Source organism: Netta rufina (genome assembly GCF_964035555.1).
Source record: "Netta rufina genome assembly, chromosome: 6".
NCBI classification, from domain to species: domain Eukaryota; kingdom Metazoa; phylum Chordata; class Aves; order Anseriformes; family Anatidae; genus Netta; species Netta rufina.
This window is the reverse complement of record NC_140129.1, coordinates 36,526,201-36,551,200: the sequence shown is the minus strand read 5'-3', so window position 1 is coordinate 36,551,200 and position 25,000 is coordinate 36,526,201. Positions and strand designations below refer to the sequence as shown.

At 42.6% G+C, this 25,000-nt stretch overlaps 1 protein-coding gene across 4 annotated transcripts in view; it reads left to right on the top strand.

The window, feature by feature from the left end:
- The window catches only part of ZEB2 (zinc finger E-box binding homeobox 2), a 111,585-nt gene that overhangs the window by 83,862 nt on the left and 2,723 nt on the right, over nucleotides 1-25,000 (top strand). For 3 of the 4 annotated variants that reach the window (XM_084289321.1, XM_084289322.1, XM_084289324.1), the window contains exons 4-9: nucleotides 2,140-2,211; nucleotides 8,716-8,904; nucleotides 9,577-9,791; nucleotides 12,288-12,396; nucleotides 13,398-15,370; nucleotides 17,424-17,604. In XM_084289321.1, the coding sequence (XP_084145447.1) occupies nucleotides 2,140-2,211; nucleotides 8,716-8,904; nucleotides 9,577-9,791; nucleotides 12,288-12,396; nucleotides 13,398-15,370; nucleotides 17,424-17,604 (2,739 nt within the window). The remainder of the gene's footprint in view (nucleotides 1-2,139; nucleotides 2,212-8,715; nucleotides 8,905-9,576; nucleotides 9,792-12,287; nucleotides 12,397-13,397; nucleotides 15,371-17,423; nucleotides 17,605-25,000) is intronic. The other variant, XM_084289323.1, reaches the window with a different exon arrangement.

The window sequence follows — 25,000 nt, the reverse complement described above, 5'->3', positions numbered from 1 at the left end:
TGAACATTACCACTATTATGCAAAAAAAAAAAAAAAAAAAAAAAGGCTGTTAACTGTTTTCCCCTTGCTGACTGGGTTGACGTGCCCTCAGATGGAAAACTTCTGATACTTGTGACTCCTTACTACCAGAAATCACATGAGATGATCAAGGAAGAAAATCACAATAACTATATTTATATCTAACACCGAACTTCTCAGAAATACTGTACCTTGATTAAAATTTCTGGTAGGCTGCAATAAAAATATCAGATGCGAGACGAGCCCAGCAGATCAATTATCATAATTGACAACATTTTATTAATACATATTGAACTCCTAAATGTTTTGGACGCAAGATATCCCTGTGAAAATGATCCGTAGAGAGGCAGAATGCCAGATCTGGGAAAAGAATCAAGGCTGGCTTGTCTGCTGTACAGTTTAAACAAATATTTTTCATCTGGTCTGCATATTCTATGCTTTTGTACAAATTTAGCATCTGTTTGTACCTGCATATTTTAACTTAAGAGCTTTCATTAATTTTTTTTTTTTTTTTTTTTAAGCTTCAAAGCCATAAACATGTATATTTATACCACAGTATTGTACGCTGGTTGTAAAGCTCTGAATTAAGTCATTCTGTGCTTTAGTTTTGATTAGAATGATACAATTAGAACCTGTTATTCTACCAACTAATTACTTGTAGAATGTGACATCTGAAGAATACTACAAGATTACAAATTTAGGAATGAACTGAGAATGTGCTCTGTTTATATTATTCGCCTATCTTTAGTCAAATCATTGTCATGGAAATGGATTAATACTGGGCCAGTTCCTGGCCTCATCAAAATCTTTATCACAAAAATGAGGAATAAGAATTTTAGTGCTTTGCGTATCAATAAGATTTTAATAGCACGCTTTGATCTTCTTGCTGGCCTATCATTTGATTGGCTAACCAGCATCCATCTTCCTGAATCATCATCGATTTGTGTTCATTTCTGGGAAATTCTCCTTTTTTTTTTTTTTTTTTTTTTTTTTTTTTGTCATTGTTGAACCATTTCTGGGGGCCTTTTGGCATTTCATTTCTTACAAACACAGCTAAATGGAAGACTCCAGCAGATTCTTCACTTAAATCTCAAAAACTCAATGCTTTCACTTAAAAAAAAAAAAAAAATGTTTGTGCATGTCTTCAAATAACGAAAGGATGGCATTCGGGAGAAGCTGAAAAGGCGAGAAAGGAAAGTTCTGTATATTTATTTCTGCCTGTGAAAATCCTTTGGAAGGTTAAATCTTGACCGAGCTGTATGTGTGAATACCTGTTGCACATGAACTAACAAATTAGCAGCAAGAAACCAAGTTTGACAGGCACTTCAAGGCAGGCTGAAACATCCATGAAAATAAGCAGTGATGGAGCTGCATTCAGCCTCTTATTACTGCTATTTTAAACATACTCTGAACCCCTCAGTTTCACAGAAACTAAACGGATCCATGATAAATATGTAGCAAATAATTCTATACATATCGTGCTCATTTGCATGTGAATTAACCCAATTTATGGCCATAAAGGCAGACTTTGTCAGTGCACAGAGAGTGCACGGAAGATGCAAACAAATCGTATGGGCAGACAGGAGCTGCCCACAGTTGAAAATTTGTTACATTTCTGCGCCACTTGATATTAATAAATGCCTCACGTCGAATGAGGTTAAAATGACGATGACAACTCAAAAGATCTGTGTGGCGATAGATAGAAAGAGAGATATAAGATCTTCTGTCTTCCTTTTGTATTTGCTGTTTCTTCCAGGTACAGATCTTTCAGTGTCTGTTAACTGATTACTTCTTTTAAATGTGAAAAAAATAAAAAAAAATCCCTTTTTTATCACCGGGGTGCTTATTCGATTTGATATTGGGAAAAGCCCTTCATTTACTCCGAACAAATAGTTCTGTTTTCCACCACTTGCTGTAATGTTTAAAGTAAATAAGTTCTTGTCCGTCCAGCACTGCTGAATTCATTCAGTTGCCAGAACAAAGCCATTGTATAGAGGGCCACAACAGCCCTTTTCTCTGCTTCCTTTAGACAAATCTTCCCCATTCCTGCAATGTGCTTGCTAGCTTTGTGAGCAGTTCCATAATGTGCAAATGCTAAAAGTGTGCATGCTTATTTCACAGAAGAAATGAAGGAAGATTATGACACTATGGGGCCTGAAGCCGCAATTCAGACCACTGGAAACAATGGTACAGGTAAGGTGTTGGGTTATCTGACCGTCACTTTTGTTCTGTATCATTTTGAATTAGCTGTGCATGAAGAGAAGTGACAAAACAAATTTTCTTGTTTGCAGTTTAACAACTGGGAAACATTTACATAATTCTCTTACTTTTAATTTATTTTTCTGCAATTTGATCTCAACGGTAGAGTGAGACACTGGCTTGGTGAGAGCCCTTGCTACCCCTCCCATGCCCTGCAACGTTTCAGCCCATAACACATTTTAACTGCATCCTTGTAAGCTAATAGTTTGCAGCAGCATGAGGAGATGTTTTCCCAGCGAGGGTAAATACAGTATAGTTTAAAGTAGCAGGCCCAGGATACAGGAGTCTTTTAATGAGAGAGACTGTACAAAGAGCTTGATAATGAGGATGGGGTGCACTCTTCCTGGCAACCCCAGATTCGCATGGTGCACAGAGTAAGCTACTTCAGAGACGGAAACATCTTTTCAGAAAGACACGCATAAACCCCTTACATAGATACACAGACACACACTATTTAAATGCATATTTATGAGATTATTATGTTTCTGGCTAATCTGTTTTTCTTCTTTTCTTTTTTTTTTTCTTTTTTTTTTTTCTTTTCTTTTTTTTTCCACTTTCCACATCTCTTTCTTTCCCCTCTTCTTAGAAATCAATACATTTTGTGGAACAAGAAAGGGGACAGAGATATTTAGCAGGCATCATCTCTGAGCCATCTCTTTTTTTTTCTGTAGCTGAGCAAAACAGCAAAAGGTTTCTGTTACTATTTTTTAATCCAAATGAATTCAGGGGTTTACCATGTTTTTTCCTAAGGCCACAAGGCCCTCCTCTATCCTCAGCACGGCTGAATTCCATACATCACCCAACGTTTCTTTTGCGTGTTGTCTGAATTGCAGTTTAAGATGCTGCAGATAGGCCTGGTCTACAAGGTTAAAAGTAGAGAGTTTTCTAGTATAAGTACATTTCTATTCATTCCATTAGCAGGTTCAGTTCATAGGTAATGTCCTCTAGAAATATTACTGTAAAATGTGGTACCTAAGTATTGCAAGGACTTTATTACTCACACTTTCCTAATGTTGCTAACACCCACATAAAACCCCAATGTTCTTATTAAGTAACACGAGAAATTTACTTTATAATTCTTGAGGGGGAAAATAATAGGAAAGTAAAACCATGTCACTGTTTTTTTCATCCATTAGACTTATTATGCATGAAAGGAGAGTGGGACTGAGGCACAGCTTATCAATGCATACGTACTTAACGCTGTTGCTGAACAGAACTGGGTACACACACATTTTAATAGATTTTTTTTTCCAAGGGATTTTAATAAAGTGACAAATTGTTCTTAGCACTTGGAGAAACAGGACTTTAAAAGATGTCTGATTCAGAAATAAGACTTGATGGTTATCTGAATTACCATTACCAGAGCCTCTGAGGTCCCCTATCAGGCCGTGTGACTTCCTTTGCACGTATTTTCCTTACCATAACAGGCCTTGACTCTTTCATACTTGTGATGTGGTCTGCTCAAGGGGGAAAACTTTCTGTCCTCTTAGCCCCTTCCCTTCCAGTATCTGATGGTCTCTTCTGCATGTTCGACTTTGGCCTCACGGCATCCGGCCAGGGCCACAGCCCTGCTGCACAGCCCTTCAGCAGGTCCAGGGCCGAGGGTTGTCCAGCCTCTTCTGAAACCAAACTTCTGGAGGGAAGGAGAAGGGTTCCCCCTACCTGGCTTGGTGCACTGCAAACTCATGTTTCTGGGAGCACTCTAGGTGCTCTGTATTTAATATGCAAAAGTTCCCCTGGACGTTGCATCCAGCAGAAGCAGACCTGCCCCCAAATATCGTCTGCAAAAGTCACAGACTTCTCTTTGCTCAAACTGCTGATTGCTGCAATGAGCAGCTTGCTCAAATAACCATAAAGAGTTGTCTAATGCTCTGCTAGTGCTCCATTAAAATCTTTTATCACAGGCACATTCAGAGACAGCTATTTCAGTGGAGAGAGGTGTCGGGGTGTCTTGGGTTGGACATATTTCTGTAATGTCTGCAGTCTCCAGTGTCTCTTCAGAGCGATGCCTGATTGTGTAGTCATACTACATCATCTGAAAAACCAAGTGTCTTTGCCAGTCTTTTTCACTTTGAGTGAGAGATGCCAGGTGACTGTTAGGAGCTGCAGCATCCTTCCTGCAGAGTATTCAACGGGGCAACACTCCCCAGACTTCCTGGTGAGGTGCCCCAGCCAACACTGAAGGAGGAAAGGGAAGAGTTGTTGGAAATTCTTCCTGACTAGCCTGGGAAATGCTCAAAGTTTTCTTCTTCAGCCTCACCCCAGGCTCTAGGCCTGTCTTGAGTGTCTGTCCCCAATTTTTTCCTGCAGGAACTAAGGGGATTAGACACACATGTTTAATAAATTATTTGAGGTTCTGATGTCCAGGACCTCCTAGTGTCCAAGAAAGCCATTTGGGGCTTCCTTCAGACTAACACAAGCCCTCCTGGATGGTCTAGGGTGATCACTCTTGTTTAATAAAACATCCTTCTCCCTCCTGAAACTGGAACACTAACACTGGAACACATTATCTCGTGGTGCTTCACAACCTGGGTTGAACACAGAAATAGAGAATAAAATTTCAGTCTCATTCACAGACATCCAACCACAAAGTTGCTGAAGGTGCATGCAACAACTGTAGTGTATTTTTAGTATCAAATTCATCGCAGAATGTCATTAGCAGAGAGGGAAAAAAAAAAAAAAAAGCTAAAATAAAAGCCTCCATTATTAAATTATTCTGCTATTGTCAGGATGGCCACTTCCTAGAGGTACTTAAAAAAGAAATCTTGTTATCCATACATTAATCAGCTGCATTTTTATAATGAGCTGCAGAGGCTTTATAGTGAAAAAGCAAAAGTGACCATTAGAGTGAAAATGCTAGTCTTGGTCCTGCTAAATTAATTTGTAAATATTTCTGGGAATTTCTGAAATGATTACTTGACAAAATGATGTTCGGTCTAAGTCATTTTTAATATGTGAATGGATAAATTCCCATGGTTTATTTTACTGTACCTGTTGTGGTTATTGCAACTGGGATGTTTGCAGAAAATAGATTGACAAATTCACTGTAAACAAAGACAAAGAAATTCCCAGTTTCGATTGCTAACATCTGACAAGCTTTGAATAAAGATTTCTTAATATAATTTAAAGAAAGGAAGAAAAACCCTTGGGGGGAGGAAAACAGAAGTAAAACTTGGCAGGTTGGAGGACAGGCCGTTTTCAGACTGTAATCTGTGTGTACCAATGGGGGCCTCTCACTTCCTGGCTAATGAAGGCTGTGGTTTTATTAGCTTTGTTTGCGATTAAGGGCAGCTATCACCATCTCGCAGGACGAGTTCCCACACAAAATAACTGGTCTCCCAAACTCCTTGAACCTCTCTCTCACTTTATCTTGAAAGGTCCTAAATACCTCCAAAGATAGCTTTCCTTAATGCGTTTTATTTTTATGTGACATGGCCACATCAGCCTCTGGAGCTGAAAACAGTTCTGCTCTCCAGGCTCCAATAATTAATTAAAAAAAGACTTATTGGGTGAGGTCACCCAGTGCAGATCTTGCTGAAATTCTTGACTCACAGGAGGGGATGTGCAATGTGTGTGCAGTGTCAGTCCACGAAGAATCTGGGAACATGACTTTATGCATGGAAAACAAATTAGGGCTTGGGGGGAAGTAAGCCTTTCCCCCAGAATTTGAGCGAGAGACCTAATGGCTATCAGATGAGCCTTTTGAGTAACACTGGGTGAGCTTCCAGTGATGTCTGAATTGTCAGCAGCGTAGCTTGTGAGACACCAGACACACATGGTCACCTTTTGCGATTTATGCTAATCGGCAATGCTGCAGCACTGGTGGTATTGTTTCAGTTAAGGATCTGTCAACTTTTCCACTAAATCCCCGTGTTTTGGGGGGGTTATAATGTAGACATAAACATTTGTTTTAGCTCCTGGGTTGCATGCACAGACGTAGGAGCCAAATAACGCAGAGAATTAGGAAGCCAAGGCCAGTAATATTACAGCAGACTCCAGAAAGACTAGGGGACTGGGAAAGGAGAACCTTCCTACTTGAGCTGGGGTCAAGTTCAGGGCTGAAGTCCCCAATATCAACTCAGGCCTTGAATTTCTACCCTGTAAACATAGTCACAAGCTCCAAAACCATGCAGTCTGCCTGCAGGATGGGACCCGGGCAAGTTCCTCCCACCCTTTCCTCTTTCTGCTCCCATATCTCTTCTCTGGAGGACAGCTCTCTCCCCCTGCTTCACAGGTAGCATTTGCTGGTCACAGACTGAATTGGGCAAGAAATTAACTTGTTTTCCTTGGATTAGTGCTGAGCCAAGGGAAGGAGCAGAGATGGGGTAGCATTAGGCCAGGTGGTCTTACACCAATTGTAAGGCATAGTAAGGGACGAGGTGTAGTAAGGGAATAAAAAGTGAGGGTTTTGACTTAAAGAGTAATATCTCTGCTTTTTTTTTTTTTTTTTTTTTTTTTTCCCTGATAAAATCAAAGTTAAAAACACAGTCTGACACCCTTGTGCCTGAGGTGCACTTCAGAAACCGCCATTTTGTTACGTTTCTCTCACAGCAACAAAATGGAGGCAGGGTAGGTCCTGCTCGCTCTACATGCAACCCCCCTTCTCTAGAAGTTTCTTGGCCAAAAAAAAAAAATAAAAAAGAGATACCATTTCTCATGCTAATCAAAATGATCACAAGAGCTACAGAAGGACCAAGAGAGGAGAACTGGTTGTTGTACTGATTCCCTATAAAAGCCCTGCGATAGGAACAGAAGTTTCCTTCCGCAAATGCAGTCCCATGAACTACGCCATTTGGTCGCTGTCACTAAAATACTGCGGAGTATTTGAGAAGCTGCTCTGCCCATATGACAAAAAGGGCATATTTGTCTCAGCCAGAGGATTTGATCTTATCGGCTAAAGGGATGAGGTTTGCATAGCTGAATATCTGAATATCAACTGATAATCTGCTTTTATCAATGACAGCAAGATCAGCACTTCAAATCAGGCTCTTTCAGATTTCCACTTGTGCCACAGTCAGAGGCCACATCTCACTTTGACAGCAACTATCACCTTGCATTTTTGTAGGAAACTGAGGCAAAGCATTACTCATTTCCAAACACTAAGGGACTGTTTGTTGTCCCACTTCCAGTGGTTACAAACCAGTGTAACTCTCTAGGGCCTGATTCTGCTTTCCTTTTCACAGAACCCCCTTTGATTTCCATGAACTTACTCTCTGTTGCTCTCTGACATAAGCAAGGGCAGAGTCAAGACATTTAATATTTTACTTTTACATGAACTGTAGAATAGTTCATCGCTGTGCCTCATTTTCTTATTTCACCTAAGGACAAATACATTAAAAATGTAGTCAATCATAAGCCATTCTTTTCATTTATGGTCAGTTAAAACCAAGTATCTTAAATTCCCTGCCACCAACTGTCTTCCAAAACTTGTTAATAAAAAATAATAATAATAATAATAATGGAAAAAAAAATAAAAAGAAAGGAAAAAAAAAAAAAAAAAGGAAAGAAAAAGGAAAACGATCAGTTCTTTTATTTTCTGGTGTAATTATAGTAATATTTGTCTATAGCATCCCAGAGTTTTTAATATTTTTCCTGTATGCAGTGTTCATACATGGAGGAGAAAAGCATATTTTTAGTAACAGGATGCTTTTTGGTTGGGAATATATTATGTTTCATGGACATTGCACGGACAATAAAAAATTTGGTTAACATTTGAGGAAAAGAAGGAAAACTCTTGTACAGACTGTAAAAGTGGTTTTAGGCTCAGAATCCCAGTTCTGGTCTAAAACATGTGGTTCTATTTGTGAAAATCTATGAAGCAATACATTTTTTAAAACAACCTATTCTTCCACTATAAATTGCCCAGAGACTAATTTTCGAAGGAAAAAAAAAAAAAAAAAAAAAAAAAGGAAGATTTTGTGAGTTTTCACAGGAGCTGGTCTCTTGGTGTGCCCACCACGGGCATGCAGGTGGAGGTAGGACTTCTCACGAAGGATAAGTGGTTATGGTCTTTACCACCTGCAAATACCGTCTCCATTGCAGGAGCTGTCTCGAGGCTGTACTTGCTGGGGTTGAGAGGATTTGAGGGCAGCTGAGCTCAGCCCTGTTAGTCATGGTGTGTTCATGCTGAGAGCTGTGGGTCCCCCAGGAACCCCAAGAGGTTCCCTAGATGAAGTATTACCTGCATTACCAAAACTTCTCTTGCTGCCCCATACAGCCCATGTTCCTGGTAATTTAACCACCCAGCCTTACTCCCATCCCAGCCGGTAGAAAGCCAGCATTAATTTTACTGGGAGCTGGAGCAAGACCGATGAGAGCAAGGATCCAGCCCCAGCCCCAGCCTTGCGGCTCCAGCATGCACGCCAGCTCAGCTCGCCAGCTGGTGCTCTCGGGCAGGATGTACTCAAACCCCCTTCTTCTCCTCTTCTCTCGTTTTAGTTAAGAATGCAAATTGCACGTCGGACTTTGAGGAATATTTTGCCAAAAGGAAACTGGAGGAAGGAGATGGGCATGCAGTCAGCATAGCAGAGTACCTGCAGCGCAGCGACACAGCCATTATTTACCCCGAAGCCCCCGAGGAACTGTCTCGCCTTGGCACTCCAGAGGCCAATGGGCAAGAAGAAAACGGTGAGGCTGTAATTCATTTTTAGCCAGTATCCTGACCTCTTGCAGCTGTTGCAATTATAAATGCACTACATGCCTGGGTGTTTACCTTAAAAATTGAAGAACAGCTGCAGCGGCATGGAATTTCATGAGCAAAGATTGGGGCTGTAATTTTAGTGTATTGTGATGTTTTAGTCAGCAAATTTGTATTATTTTGCGGATGAACTGAAGAGCTTGATTTAGAGCTTACTTTAAAGGGGAGGACGGCTGCCACTCTGGGTGTGAGTTCGGGAAGTATCGAGTTTTAACGCAAAAAAATACGGGGTTTCCGGCCCGCGGTTCTGCAATTCCTTGATAAATAATGGGAAAACTGTCCCTAAGGAGGATTTGGTCAATGGCGGATGTAGCACACCAAGCTGGAGCCGGGATGTGGATGGGCAGGTGATGGAGAACAGCATCCCTCAGCTCCCCAGCCACACGAGGAGTGAGGTCGGGTGCCCATTTCCACGTGGGGTCCGCGGCGGGTGCCGGGGCGCGCACGGGGCCGGTGCGTTTGGCGGCCGGTTGGAAGCGCCGTCCCCGTCGGGCAGCAGATTGCAGCGATTCCTCTCATACCAGCCCGGGCAGTAAGCCCATTAGCTGCCATTGCCTCGCTGACCTTTTGGCCTGCCTCTCTCCCCCCGTCCCGGGGCGCAGACCTGCCACCTGGAACTCCAGATGCCTTCGCCCAACTGCTGACCTGCCCCTACTGCGACCGGGGCTACAAGCGCCTGACGTCCCTCAAGGAGCACATCAAGTACCGCCACGAGAAGAACGAGGAGAACTTCTCGTGCCCTCTCTGTAGCTACACGTTTGCCTACCGCACCCAGCTCGAGCGGCATATGGTGACACACAAGCCAGGGACAGATCAGGTGGGGGGCTGGCTTTAAGTGATTTCTTTCTGTAATAACCCCTTAGAGAAACGATATTGCTTTGATTGGCAATCATTATTAATTTTTCATGGCATTTTGAAGATGCAGATCTTTTAATGGTAATAGCTTTAATTGAGGTCTAAATGATTTTTTGATGGTCTCTTCTAATATGATTTAATAGTCTTATGTTCACGATCGAATGAGTGTGTTAATTTCTAATTTAGAAATTTTATTTGCACTTTAACTTGACTTTAGTTTCGTTTTTATGTTCCTCAAAAAGTGAATGAAACTGTAGCATTTTAATTATACATTATTAAACATCTCAGCAATTTTAATTCCATTTTTCACCTAGTTTTACTTTGCAGTTTTGCAAATAGGAGCTCAAAGACATACTAAAAGATCCACCAATATTTTTTCATTACTTTTTGAGTAACCTTTTCAATCACACGAAATTATACGTATTTGGTATAATCGTTCATTAAATATAATTGCACATTTTTAGAATAACTCTTCCTCCTGTACACATAGGCTATCATTTGTGATTGTGCCACTAACACATGCATGCGCTATCGTTTGTGTATCCCAGCAGCATATCTGCAATAAATCAAAGCAGTTTTTCCTCGATGTGATGCATGTAATATTATATCAGGGCTGCATTTAAGGAAATGCTGCGTCTCAAACAGGTGACTGAGCTTCCTTAGTGCTCCTGAACAGACTGGCAGGAGACCTGTGCCACAAAACTGCGTGCCATAGGAAAAAGTACTCCTGTCCTCGCTAGAGAATTACTTCAGAAAACCAGTATTATGGAGGGTTGTAATGGAAACTCAAATGGCGTGTTTAAAACTTAAATAAATAGATGTGTGTGCATTGTGTCAAATTATAAAGGCTTTATGCCGTATTTATTTTCCTTAAAAAACTGCAAATCATAATCAGCTGTATTTCTCTTGGTAGTTTTTTTTTTCAGTGTAAGGTAAATTCAGTTAGGCAAACACACATCTTCTAATCACGCGATTCTGCAAATAGCATTTTTAAGAGAACCGTATCTTTTCCTTGATCTCAAATCAATATAAATGATTGTGGAACAGTTTCTTGTATTCTTTCCTTTCCGTGGCATTTCTGGTAGACAAACACATTTTCACATATGTATTTTTTCTTACAATCTACTGTAAGTTTTTTTCTTTTCTTTTTTCTTTTTTCTTTTCCCTCCTTTTGCTTCATATCATTAAAAACACCGGGGGAAAAAAAAAAAAAAAAAAGCTTCAGTATTTATCCAACGTAACTGCCTGAAATTTCACATGCGAGAGCGTGCTTGTGCTGGCGCATTATGAATGGTAGCTTTGGTGTTGAAAAGTCCCCTCATTTGCTCATGGCATTTACAATTAGTAAATTAAAATGATTGTATCATATTAACAGTGGCACAACTAAAGTTTATAGTAGTCCTCGGAGGGCGATGGGGGGAGACAAAACAGCTGTTGCTGTTTGTTTATGCAACTCAGCAACATATGAGCGCGGGTCCCTCAATGGCGCGCGGCGGGCTGGGCTCTGCTTGATCTTTGAAGGTTGCTGCTGTTTGAACAAACCTCCCTGTGTCCCATGTAACACCATCTGTCTCGCCAGGAATGTGGGAAGAGGCAGCACACCCTCGCAGTTGTCATACCGTTTCGGCGCTGCCTTTTTTTTTTTTTTTTTTTTTCTTTCTCCCCTTTTCCCCCCCCCCTCCTTCTCCTGCAATAGGCTTTTGTGTCGACGCTGCCTGCAAAAGGCTGACCTCCTACCTTGAGCATCCAGAGCGGATGGCTGCATTATTATCATGATTATTATTATTTTTCCCCTCCAAATTCAAAGTCGCCAGGCTTTTCTTGCATGTTGCAAAAAAGGTCAGCTGCCTTTGATTATGTCTTTATGCTGCTCTTAACTTTCCAACCTCTCTTGCCCCTCCAAACAGCGCTGGGGACAGCATGGCATGGAAGGTAGCTGAAGTCTGTCCTGCTGGTCTGTGGTTTAAAAAAAAATTTCCAGCAGCAGCTCATGCTGAAGACACAGTCTCTTCTGCTCGATAATGAATTAAATCTTACGCGAAATGCCACTAACGGCAGTGTTTCTGTCTTTTCTACACACGCAGTAAACAGAATTTTTAAACAAGCGGAGCCCCACATGTTCAGGATCTGCTAGGAATATTAAGAGCCACAAATCTTCTTATAAAACAGTTTCTCTCATCGTAAGATACCTTAAAGCAACACATTTCTGATGAGAGACTTAGGAAATAATTCTAAAGCAAATATCGAATGCTCATGTGAAAGTACTTTCTCATTTGTTTCGGTTTACTGCCAACATTTTGATTTTTATTGCAACACTGATGAGACAAATAAATGTACATGCAGACCTTTTGGTCTGCTTGATAAATTCAGAGCCACATTAATTTTGTTTTTGTTTTTAAGCTTGAAATTCATGGTTTCTCTTGCATAAAATTCACGTCAGTGTCTTTTTTTCTCCCAGCACCAAATGCTGACCCAAGGAGCAGGCAATCGCAAGTTCAAATGCACTGAGTGTGGCAAGGCCTTCAAATATAAACACCATCTGAAGGAACACCTGCGAATTCACAGTGGTGAGTAGCGGAGGTGCTGGTGTGCTCATTTGCATTTTGTTTAATTAGCTGAGTTTTAAAGACTGCTTAAAATTTACACAGTTCTGCGTCTGGCTTCTTGGAGCTACCAAGGTATTTCATAAGTGATATCTGAGTCATCCTCATTTATCATGCTATTAATACCAGGGTCTTGCTGAAAGATTTGGAAATAGTAAAGCTTTTTGTAAATAATACAGATTGTTTATTCGGCAGTTTGAGTTCAGAACCATTCACTCATTTCTGTTCAGTTGGATCTTGAAGAGTCCAGTGTGTTTTTCATACCAAAAAGACCCCAGAAATACTCTCAGATAAGGAGGATACTCTCAGACGGGGCCCAAAGCCCCATCCAGCCTGGCCTTGAACACCTCCAGGGATGAGGCATTCACAGCTTCTTTGGGCAGCTTGTTCCAGTGCCTCACCACCCTCTGAGTGAAGAATATCCTCCTAACCACTAATCTAAATCTTCCCACTTTTAGTTTAAAACCATTCCCCCTTGTCCTGTCACTACGTGCCCGTGTAAACATCAGGACTCAGTTTCTCATAACACACTCATTTTTAGTGCAACTCAATTCCTTTCTGAAAGAAAAAGAAAGAAACAGAAAAAAAAAAAAAAAAAGAAAAAAAAAGAAAAAAAAAAAGAAAGAAAAAAAAAGAGAATAAACACATCAAATTTGAACAGTCTAGATTTGATTTGACTGCCTTAGTCACAGGGCACTTACTTGTCACTGTGATAGTTGGTTGGTAGCCAAGCTCACACCTTGGTGGCTATTGCCAGGCTGGAAACTGTGGGTCCAAACTGACCTCAAAACCTGTAGAAAGAGGAGGGTAAAGTAATGGTGGTATGTGGCCATATTCTCAGGGCTGACATTCTCCTCGCTATTAATTAGTGGATACCTAGATGATCAGTTTGATAACAAATGTGATCACTTGCAATCATCATAGCAACAATGATAATTAACATTTGGTTTTAATTATCATTTTAGGTGAAAAACCATATGAGTGTCCAAACTGCAAGAAACGTTTCTCCCATTCTGGCTCCTACAGTTCGCACATCAGCAGCAAGAAGTGTATTGGCTTAATCTCTGTAAATGGCAGAATGAGAAACAATATCAAGACGGGTTCTTCTCCTAATTCTGTATCTTCCTCTCCTACTAATTCAGCCATTACACAGCTGAGAAACAAGCTGGAGAATGGCAAACCACTTAGTATGTCTGAACAAACAGGCCTACTGAAAATTAAAACAGAACCACTAGATTTCAATGAATATAAGGTTCTTATGGCCTCACATGGGTTTAGTGCAACAACTAGTCCTTTTTTGAATGGTGGACTTGGAGCAACCAGCCCCTTAGGAGTTCACACTTCTGCTCAAAGTCCAATGCAGCACTTAGGTGTAGGGATGGAAGCACCATTGCTTGGGTTTCCTGCAGTAGGCAGTAATTTAAGTGAGGTGCAGAAGGTCCTACAGATTGTGGACAACACGGTTTCCAGGCAGAAAATGGACTGCAAGGCTGAAGAGATCTCCAAGTTGAAGGTTTATCACATGAAGGATTCATGCTCCCAAGCAGAGGAACAAGGAGTTACCTCCCCCAATATTCCCCCCGTGGGTCTTCCAGTAGTAAGTCATAATGGTGCCACTAAAAGTATTATTGACTATACATTAGAGAAAGTCAATGAAGCCAAAGCTTGCCTCCAGAGCTTAACCACAGACTCGAGGAGGCAGCTCAATAACATTAAAAAAGAGAAGCTGCGAACCCTAATAGACCTGGTAACTGAAGATAAGATGATAGAGAACCATAACGTATCCACTCCATTTTCATGCCAGTTCTGTAAAGAAAGCTTTCCTGGTCCCATTCCGTTGCATCAGCATGAGCGTTACCTGTGTAAAATGAACGAGGAAATCAAGGCAGTCCTTCAGCCGCACGAGAACATGGTTCCCAACAAACCTGGAGTGTTTGATAAGCAAACCCTCTTGCTGTCATCAGTACTTTCTGAGAAAGGAATGACTAGCCCCATCAACCCATACAAGGACCACATGTCTGTACTTAAAGCATATTATGCTATGAATATGGAACCCAACTCTGATGAACTACTGAAAATTTCCATTGCTGTTGGCCTTCCTCAGGAATTTGTGAAGGAATGGTTTGAGCAAAGAAAAGTCTACCAGTATTCAAGTTCCAGGTCACCATCACTGGAAAGGACCAGTGCCAAGGTGGTGCTGGCTGCCACCAACAACGCTCCCACTAAAGACTCGTTGTCAGCCAGATCTCCAATAAAGCCTGTGGACTCTATAACGTCACCATCTATCGCTGAACTCCATAACAGTGTTACTAATTGTGATACTCCTCTCAGGCTAACAAAACCTCCTCATTTTACCAATATTAAACCAGTTGATAAATTGGACCACTCTAGGAGCAATACTCCTTCTCCTTTAAATCTTTCTTCCACATCTTCTAAAAACTCCCACAGTAGTTCTTACACTCCAAACAGTTTCTCTTCTGAGGAGCTTCAGGCTGAGCCTTTGGACTTGTCTTTACCAAAACAAATGAAGGAACCCAAAAGTATTATAGCCACAAAGAACAAAACGAAATCTAATAGTGTAAATTTAGAACACAACAATGTTTCTTCATCATCTGAAAACTCAGATGAGCCACTGAACTTGACTTTTATCAAGAAGGAGTTTTCTAATTCAAATAATCTGGATAAAAGCACTAACCCAGTATTTGGTATGAACCCATTTAGTGCCAAACCTTTATACACAACACTTCCACCACAAAGCGCATTTCCCCCAGCCACTTTTATGCCACCAGTCCAGACCAGTATTCCTGGGCTGCGACCATACCCAGGACTAGATCAGATGAGCTTCCTACCACATATGGCCTATACTTACCCAACTGGAGCAGCTACTTTTGCTGATATGCAGCAAAGGAGAAAGTACCAGCGGAAACAAGGATTTCAGGTAAATTGTTGTGACCGATTTCTTTTGAAAGGATAGAATGTAGTAGTTTGTGATATGTCCTGCTACAGAAGAAAAAGCCTGAGGTTATATTAATGATTTCCAACAAAAGAAGCAAGTTTGTTTTAGTCTGAACTTGTGAAAATGCTGTGGGGTAGGAAGAGAAATTGAAATAACCAGACCTTCACTTGGTTTCAGAAGCAGTATCAATACCTTTGAGTGGATGTAATGCTTATGTCTTTATTCTGTTAAGAGGTCAGTCGTTCCTTATCGCAATCGTGTCTAAATAATTCTGTCCATGAAAAATCCCATCCTGCAGATAAACAGAAAAAAACTTTTGAGGGAAATCAGCCTCTGCCGGGCTTCCCTCACAGTGAGCGTAACCCATGAGGAAAAGGAACTGCAGGAAACTTTGGGCATCACCCCCACATCTGGACACAAAGCCATAGCCCTCTAAGCAGAGGTCTGTTTGGCCTCCTAACAGCCATATCCCATTGAAAGTCTCGAAAGTTTCCTACTGCATGTTTTTGAGGGCATGGCTCACCCACTGTGCACAGGAAAGGCTTTCTGCCTGCTCATGAATGTCGGAGGGCATGAGACACTCTGACGTGCTGCTTCAGCACAGCCTCTTCCATCAGCCCACCCAGCGCTGCTCCCAGACTACCAGTCCTCAAATCCCTGCTGGGCATCTGGAGAAGCTTCAGGAAAAAAAAAAAAAAAAACGACGACAACAACAACAACTAAACAAAAAAAAACAACAGAGATTAAGTGAAATTGGAGAGGTAGCAGCTAGGACCCTTAATTACAAACACAGTCTTTCTGTGGACACCTGATGTGGGTCAACACGTCTTGCCTGGCTGCAACCTTTGCTTCTTTTCTCAGGTGGTCCCAGAGACCATACAAGAGTTGTAGAGGATTTTGCTGCTTGCGTGCCTATAGCAAAGAGCTGCTCTACAGAAAGTCACCTACTTTTATAGCTTTTTGCTGGGTGTATTCAGATATAATGTACAGAATTTAGTTAAATGAGATTAACTGATTATAGATTAATATATTTTTTTTTACATTTGTGCATGTTCCCCTATGTCCTATTATAGTCTATTAGTAATTTTACTGACTAGTAAATGTTTTATTGTTTCAAATGTGAAAATCAGGTATGGTTTTACATTACAGACTGTAATCCCTCTTTGCACAATAGGAGCATAAATAGCACTGCACCTCCATAACAGCTGTTCCACTATTCCAATTTACAGTACATCTGCCCTCTTTGTAAATGTATTTAAGCCTATTTAATCTTCTCTAATATTAATTAGTGCAAACCTAGTCTAAGAAAACTGAACTGTGTGATAGCGAATGGAAATGTATGTTATCATGCAAGTTTGCACTCTCTTTGGATCAAGACAAAATAAATATCAAGAAATTTAATAATTTACTGATCCACATTCATTATTGCTTAATGCTGAAGGCTGTTTTAACATAGATAGAACATTGATAAAAAGTGTTATTAATATTCCCTATTTCAAATTACAAAATTAAATATAAAAATATAGCTTGAGGCCTTTAGTCGGGAGACATACATTTAAATGGATTGCATAATAATAACATTTGTACCTAAATATAAAATTCAATTAAAACCTTTCTACAGATACAGAATATATCCAAGTTTCAATGTTTTGAAAGGAATGATCTCTCAGCTGTTGCTTACACCTCCCCCTGTAAAATATTATTTTATTGTCCACGAAGAGCCTCCACTTTGCATTTTCCTCTCTCTGAAAATATCGAGTACCTATATGATAAATACTCCTTGCTTATGTTAATCATGCTATTGATGGGTGCTCAAAGACTGAAAGTTTTTGAAGCTGTTTCAAGACAGAGGCGTTTGAGGCTCCTTATTATGCCCACAGCTTCCATCAGCTGTAGTTTTATCACCGTGATAGGGTCCTAAGCGAGGAGAGGCCATGAGTAACCCCAGGCGTTATTTTAGGTTTCGCTGGGTGTTTCCTGCACACGAAGGTGCGGCTGTGGATGTGGGTGTCACTGACGGGTGGTTCTCTTGCAGGGAGAATTGCTTGATGGAACCCCAGACTACATGTCCGGCCTCGACGACATGACAGACTCTGACTCCTGTCTGTCCCGAAAGAAGATCAAGAAGACGGAGAGCGGCATGTACGCGTGTGACTTATGTGACAAGACATTCCAGAAGAGCAGTTCCCTGCTGCGACACAAATACGAGCACACAGGTACGGCTGCGCTGCGTGCCACATACGCTCTTCACTGCATTTAATGCCTGCACTCGTGTGACGTAAAGGTTGGCATATGCTGAGCCTTTCAACAGGCGAGATGTGTTCAACTTTCTATTTTTTTTTCTTAGCGAGGGATTGTTGGATTTTTTGGTTCTGATGTTTTTTCAGCTCACATAAAATTAGAAAAAAAAAAAGGCCCTATACTTGGGGGTGAATCTTGCCAGGTGTGAATGCAGCGGCCATCGCGGTGCTCAGCATCTCTCAGGGCGAGGTCTCACACGTTCACACTTCATATCAGGCAGGCCCTAATACTCAGACAAAAATAGTACATCTTGGTCAACATGAGTCTGGCAGGGGAAGGAAGAGTGACAGCGTATTTCTTGTTTCTTAGACACTATCAGACCCTGGGCCATTTAATCCAATAGAAAATTTCCACTGACATTAGCGGCGCGAGAACTCACTCCGGCTGAGCTATCTGAAAGCAAACAGATCGCAGAGGTTGCTCTCGCTGTGATTTGGCAGGCCAGCAGCAGAGGCAGGTTGCATTTCGTTTTTTCACTTCTCAGTTAATGCTCGGGGAAAGGTTTCTGTCCTTCCCAAGTAGGAACTGATTTTGTCTAGTTAAAGGAAACTTGCCAAGGCTCACTGCAAATTGTCAGCTTAGAAAATATTTTGGTTTGAGAAAGACTCCACCATCACACCTGTGCTGGCCGTGGTTCTCACTGCAGACACTGCTCCCTTCCCCGCTGTCAGCCAGGACAGGAATGAGCCCAGAAGTGGAGAGCTCTCCAAGGGAGACCTGTTTCAGTTCGGGGAAAACAGGACCGGAGCTCCCCAAATAATAGAGATATCAAGTTATGCTGTACAAAGGGAATGTGAATTATCACGTGAATTATTGTGCAGCAGTACATAAACCAAACTCAACTTCCTAGAGTTAGAAAAAGCTTACTCAGGAGGAAACTTTCCTTAACTTTGAAAGCTGAGTCCAGCTTCAGGAAATGAAGCAAGTCACATCATCCTTCAGTCTCACCATGTGACAGTAAAAACCCTATACCTCTCTATTAATACATCTTCCAGGCTGCGCATAGCCATTTGGCATTTCACATATGAAAAATTTACAGTTCAGAAGTGGACTGCGCCTTTAAAAAATTCTTTACTTTGTTATTTTTCCTTCTTATACTTTTCTTCCAAATTTTAAGCTAATCCCACACAGGAAAATAAAAAAGGAAGTTAAAATACACGTGGGATTAGGAAAGAAAATTAAAAGCAACGTTTTGGACTAGATCAGCTAGTTCATTGGTGGAATGTGCTTCCCACTACATTATTCAGATCAAATTGTTTATTCTGTAGAAGAAGCTTTGAAGGCTTTACGTCCCTGCACCTTTCCTCTCCTGAATGATTTTATTACAGCCATCTGCAAACATTATGGTTTACTACACTACTACCGTAAAGCTCTTATGTTAGAACTGGCCTTCATATATATTGGGATCTGGACATATGGTTGAATCCCATAAAGTTGGTAGTCCATAAGGTCGACAGACATATGGTTGAAAGGCTGAAAATTTGACAAGCTGAAATGTGTGCAATCACCTTGATTTGCAAAATAAACTGCATTTGTAAAAGCAAAAATATGTTCTGGTCCTTAAGTAGCACAGGATCCTACTGCCTCGAAAAACATCACACAGCTACGACGCAGGAACTCTTCCCTCTCTTCTTTCTGCCCCTTTTGGCTTCTTCAGTGTATGTCCGTCAATTTTATGGGACTCAGCCTTATGATCCAGAACGTGTATGTGGTGTCACATCTAATGCTCTAGAGCTACAGTACATCATCGAGCTCTCGCGTGGCATTCAGAGGCAGGAAGGATGGGCTTGTGGCAAAGGCACAGGCGCTGAGGCTGAGAGATCTGACTTCTTGCCTGCCTTGCCACAGACTTCCTCTGTGAATTTGAGCAAATTGCTTCATTTTTCTCTCACCTTCATCTCTCTTTGAAATAGAGGGAAATGATACCAGCCTACCTCTCCGGGGTGTTGTAAGTCTTAATTCATGCAGGCTGAAATCCTCCGATGGAACCTGCTATATAAAGTGTGAAGTATTAGTAAGGACGCATTTGCCTTTCTTGAGGCCCCACACATCATGCTAACGTTAGATGGAGGTGGTTGGGAGCTCTGCAGACCTTGGCTGGGCTAGCCTCCATAACTCATTCACAGCCTTCAGGAAGCACACGGTACTGGGACTTTCGCTAAAGGTTTAGCCTGAATCTTAAGTGAATTTCAAATTCATTTGATAGTTGTGGAAAAAGCTTGCGATTGCATTAATAACGTGCAAAACTGCAGCCTGCATTCAATGGAAGGAACCAAACTGAAAGTGATATCATCTTCTGCTTTTGGGGTCGTTGCGAGAGGAGGCCCAGATTTTTCAGTCAACTTTTTGGAACTTAATAAGGTGAAAAAGCTTTTCTTCTGAGCATGCTGCTGCTTTCTGACCAGCTGATCGTGGTCCGCTGTTACTTCATTAAAATATATTTTAGGAGGAATCGGAGCACTTCCTGTCTTTCCTGGAAAAGCACAAGCAGTGGGTGTTGTTTACAATGATGTCCTTTTTCCCATGTTAAAAATCTGTATGCTTTTTTAGATCTTCTTTTATCTGACATTTGAGCAATTAGATCTTTTTTTGTCACCGCTTTTTGTGGACCACATACCTCTTTCAACCACTGCTGTGGGTTAAGGGAGTTAGGTGGAGAAGTCCACATTCCTAAAGATTTACCCCTGAGAGGTTCTTTGGAGCAAAAAGAAATAGTGACCTGTAAAACTACATGAGCTGCCTTCATGATGTGCTAACCAGCTCTTGTAAAAGAGAAAATGGGAGTGTTGTAGGTGCTGTGGTGGAGCTGAGTTTCCTTGCCAAGCAAAAAGAAGGGTAAGGGTTTGATGAGTGCTTTTTGTCAGCCCAAGAGTTTTTGACAGGACCACGTGGCCGCAGATCAAGGAGCTCTCTGTGATCGCCCCTGTACACCGTGCCTGCCTTCTCTCTGGAAAAAAAGTCTGAATTTTGTAATCTGTAGTTTGTAATTTATGCAGGATTAGCAGTATTCTGCACTAGCTTCTAACTTCACGCGGAGAAGGAAGATTTATTGTGGCACTGCAGTGCGGGAATTGCACCGCTTCTGCTTGATTTGCAATTTAGCATAGAGGCCGGTGCTTGCTGCAGGACCAAATTCTGCCCGGTTAATTTTGGGATGCCCTTTAATTTAAAGGGAAGTTACACGTCCATTTTAGAGTTTGAGACTCGCAAGATCCCGTCTTACTAGAACGAGGTGACGCACTGCTGTGATTAGGGTGCGGAGCACGGTGGGTGCCCAGGAAATCACTGCTCAAATTATTTCCCTGGGGAGCCTCACAAACCTGTCCTAGCACTGGACACGCTGAAATCAGCTGAGCACACGCTGCTTCATCCACGTGCGTGTAACCCCAGCCTCGTGCAGGCTGCTCAGCAGGGAAAACTGTAGTGGTGGGTGATCAGGAGAGCAAACAGCAGCACCTGGATGTCCAGAAATAACGCCCTGGCTTCTGGAGAGGAGACAAGAGTCCCGTGGCTGGGCTGATTCAGGGGTAAGGTGAAGGCTGGCATCTGTCCTGCAGCGCCACGGCCCTGCCTGCTGTACCCCAGCGAGGGCTTTGTCGGAGCTTCACAAGGGAACTCGCAGCCTGCCTGTTCCACAACAAAACCTGGAAACGGTTTTTCAGAATCCTACCTAGAAATTTTAAATCCTTTCATTGTTGTTCTATATTACATCATATTCTATTTTATTACTTGTGTGGGCTGCCGAGGGCCTCATAGCTGTGCTGGTGCTTTCATCCTTTCCTTTTCCACTGTATATTTTATTAAGACCTCTTTTTTATTTTTGTAGCTTTCATGCTGATGCAAGCACTAGTTTTATTTCCAGATTGATTCTGTAAACTAAATATTGTTCTTGAGCCTGGTAGCAAATCAGCTCTCTCTGGCTAGTATTTTGAATTCCCAGCTCAGGAGTTTTCTTTATTTAGAGCTTGATTCATAAAAAATTTACATGGTATTTAAAGGTTATTTTTTCTTGCTTTACTCCAATGCAAGTTTAGAATTCCCCATTTTATACTCAAATAAAGAAATAAAGAAAAAAAAAGGGGGGATATATTCAGTGCTTGTGTAGACAAGGTCTCCTATTCAAAACAGAACAGGTGCAGCTTGAGCAATTATATATAAATTGCATTTATCTTGCACCTTTGACCGCTTTGCTGTGCTCTGGCCGCTAATCCACCTCCATTGGGACCACATCTAACATCCAAAGCCCCAAGCAGCTTCAAAGAACCGCCTTTAAAAAATAAAAACAAGCTGTCACAAAAATGTTTCCTCCTTGCCTCCAAAGAGTGAGATTTCTCTTTGGCCCCCTCCCTCCGAAAAAAAGACCCCTGTGCTTCGGGCAAAGGATTGGTGATATTTAGTCCGGGATTGGTGACAGTTTGTGATCTGATGTCGCATGACTTTTACACCACTGCAGAAGGGAAATGTGTAGCCTTTCAGTCAAATGCTTTTAGCTCAGGAAGATTGAGAGATACTTGCTGCTAGAGGTGTTGTTTTTTTTTTTTTTTTTTTTCTTTAAGAGAAATGTAATTTTAGAGACTTTGGAAACAGATTAGTTATAATTTCCCCCTCCGTAAATTGAGCATGAGCCCCTGTGGGAACCTCGCTGCAGATGGTAAAAAGTCCAAACATTTCCTTCAGATATTTGATTTATCACCTAGTTTCCCTGCGAGACGTGGTGTGCACATCAGGCATCCACCCGACGACACCGGCGTGTTTCATGAGCCCTCCACGGGCTGCCTCGGGTAACGCTCTGCTAGCTCCATCCCCTGTGGGCGGCACAGGTCATCCCAGGTGGCACTGGGTGAAACCTTGAGGACAGGGTGATCAAATCTGCTTCTTTTTGACCCGTCTCTGCTCCACCGATGCTATGATACTCCACAACAGCGCTCTTGTGGTGTACCTGCAGAGGTGGACTTCTCCTTGTCCACCTCCAGCCGCAGACTTCTCCCCATCCTTGGTGTCAAACACCTCGCTGCAGCTTTATTTTATGGCCTCCTAATGCATTGTAGGGATTAGGCACTTCTTCTGTGTGGATAAAATACCGTGTTTTGCACACGGGGAAAAAAAAAGTTCTTTTGCAAATGTTGGGAAACCCGATCCATTGAGAAACCTATTTCAATTAGTGTAACAGCTGCATGCTGAGCACCGCTGAGGTATGGCCGTGTGTGTAGGTGAGGGAAGCGGGCAGATGGGGTGAGCACGGCACGGGCAGTGGGACACGAAGCAGCTGAGATGGCTTCGGTTCGAGGGAGGGAAAAGTGCTGGGCTGGCTGGAGCAAAGCCCGAAGTGTGGGGCGAGGAGGGTGAGGGATGAATCAGCAGATCGGGAAATGTGAGGCAACGGAGAAGGAGCAGCGCTGTGGGGAACTGGAAGAAGGCGAGGCGTCAGCCTGTGGATGTTAGGGAAAAGTAAGTCAGCAGCAGGGACTGGGACAGCGTGGGCAAAGGGTCGGTGAGGAGAAGGAGGTGGAAACAGGTTCAGGGGCAAAGCACAGGTCTACAAGAAACAAAAGACCCAAATTAGCAGCACTTGGTAATTACTGAGTGTAACAACACTGGCAGAAGGACCCCAAGTGGGCTCAGCAGGAGAGCTGTGTGGGGCAAGGGTGTAGGCCCCAAACCTGGTGCACCCCGCTGGGCTTTTTGCGGACAGCACTGGGGTTTGGCGAGTGCTTAGGTCAAGTCTGCTTTGGGATTTTAGGCTAATTTGAGGAACTGACTGGGTGGCGCTGACATCTCCTGAGCTCAGGCTGGGATTTCCCCGCCGTGACCAAGGTGGTGCAGAGTCACAAGGCAGCCGCCTCCTGGCTCCTGGCTGCTGGTGGTGTGCAGCTCAGAGCCCAGAGCTTCCCTTTGGCCAGCAGGTGCAACTGGCAGCAATGCCTATTTGGGAAACAGATCACAAAAGCAATACCTCGATAACTCAATACACAGAGCTCGACTTTTCGATTTTACTGAAAGAGAAGCAAAACCCAAGCAAAGCTGTACGTGTGCGAGGGCAAGGCACCGGCATGAAAGCAATGCGGTTCCGATCTCCAGGCATCCAGCGATTTCCCTGTCACTTGGGTTATTCTTTCTGCGGTTTCTCCTGCATTTTCCTTCCTGCCACATCCCCCCTTCCTTTCGTAGCTCACAGTTTTTGGCTTCCTCGAGCATTCGTTAATCACACCTTATTAAATGTGAACTTTCACAGTGGGACTTGAGGGTAGCTGTGACGAGGTCGGGCACAAAAATTAGCATCTTCCCCTCTATTCACTCCTCACAACTTCACTCTGGAGGTGAAATCACGTTCTGCCTGCCTCTGCTCTCGAGCCCCGGCAGCGGCTGTGAAGGGCGAGCAGGCAGATCAGACCCACAGAGGAGTTTTCCTGGAAGTCGAGCTCCTTCAGCGGGCTTGGAACATTTGGCTGCTCCCAGCTGGATTTCCTTCAGCGCCTGCCATGGTCTCCTGCCTCCCCAGCTCCTGCCTGGGGGTTCCTTGCCTGCAGTCCGCCTCTTGCATGGCTGGAAATGCACTCCCTTGGCCAAACCTCTCGTCGTGGTTCCTGTCTCTCTGTCTCTCCCTGCACTGCCTTCGTCGAGGTTTAGGAAAATACCCCACTTGTCCAGCTGACAGGATGGGAGGGCTCCCGTGTGAAGTTTATTCCTGTCCTGGTCACATGCCACGCTAGCTAAGTATGATAAATATGCCTGAGGAGTCAGGCCACTTCACTGACAAGTTTCTAGAGATCGGCTTGAGCAATAAGCAGGGCTCTGCATCTCCAGCATCAAATACCAGCATTTTTATAGGTGTGAAAATAGCACAAAACACCAAGTAGTGACCCACTGGCACTGCACCCGCTTGCAGGATCGCACTGCTGCTGGGTTGAGTGACACCAAGCTTGCAATCTGACATTTCGAAAATAAAGATCTGGCTGAACGTACCAATGTTTGATTTTATTTTTTGCTTTCTGCAATCTAAGTTTGGTGATTGGTCCTCCCTAATTCCAATCTTGCACCATATGTTATGTCTGGATATCTCACGGTTGCATCATGCTTTGCTGAGTTTTGTCGTGTGGCATCATGCTGACAAGTATTTTTTTGTCAGCTCTATTTTGGAATTAAGCTTTCAGTATGGCAGTTCTGGAAGGTGTTGAAGGCATTCCTGTGCTATTTGTGGCCTGGGATCAACCAGATGTGTTTAGGCTTGGCACTGGTTTTGAGTTTCAAACATTGGTTCGAAACTGCCTGAAATGCCAAAGGAAATACTGTTTTCTGCAGCTTAACACTACT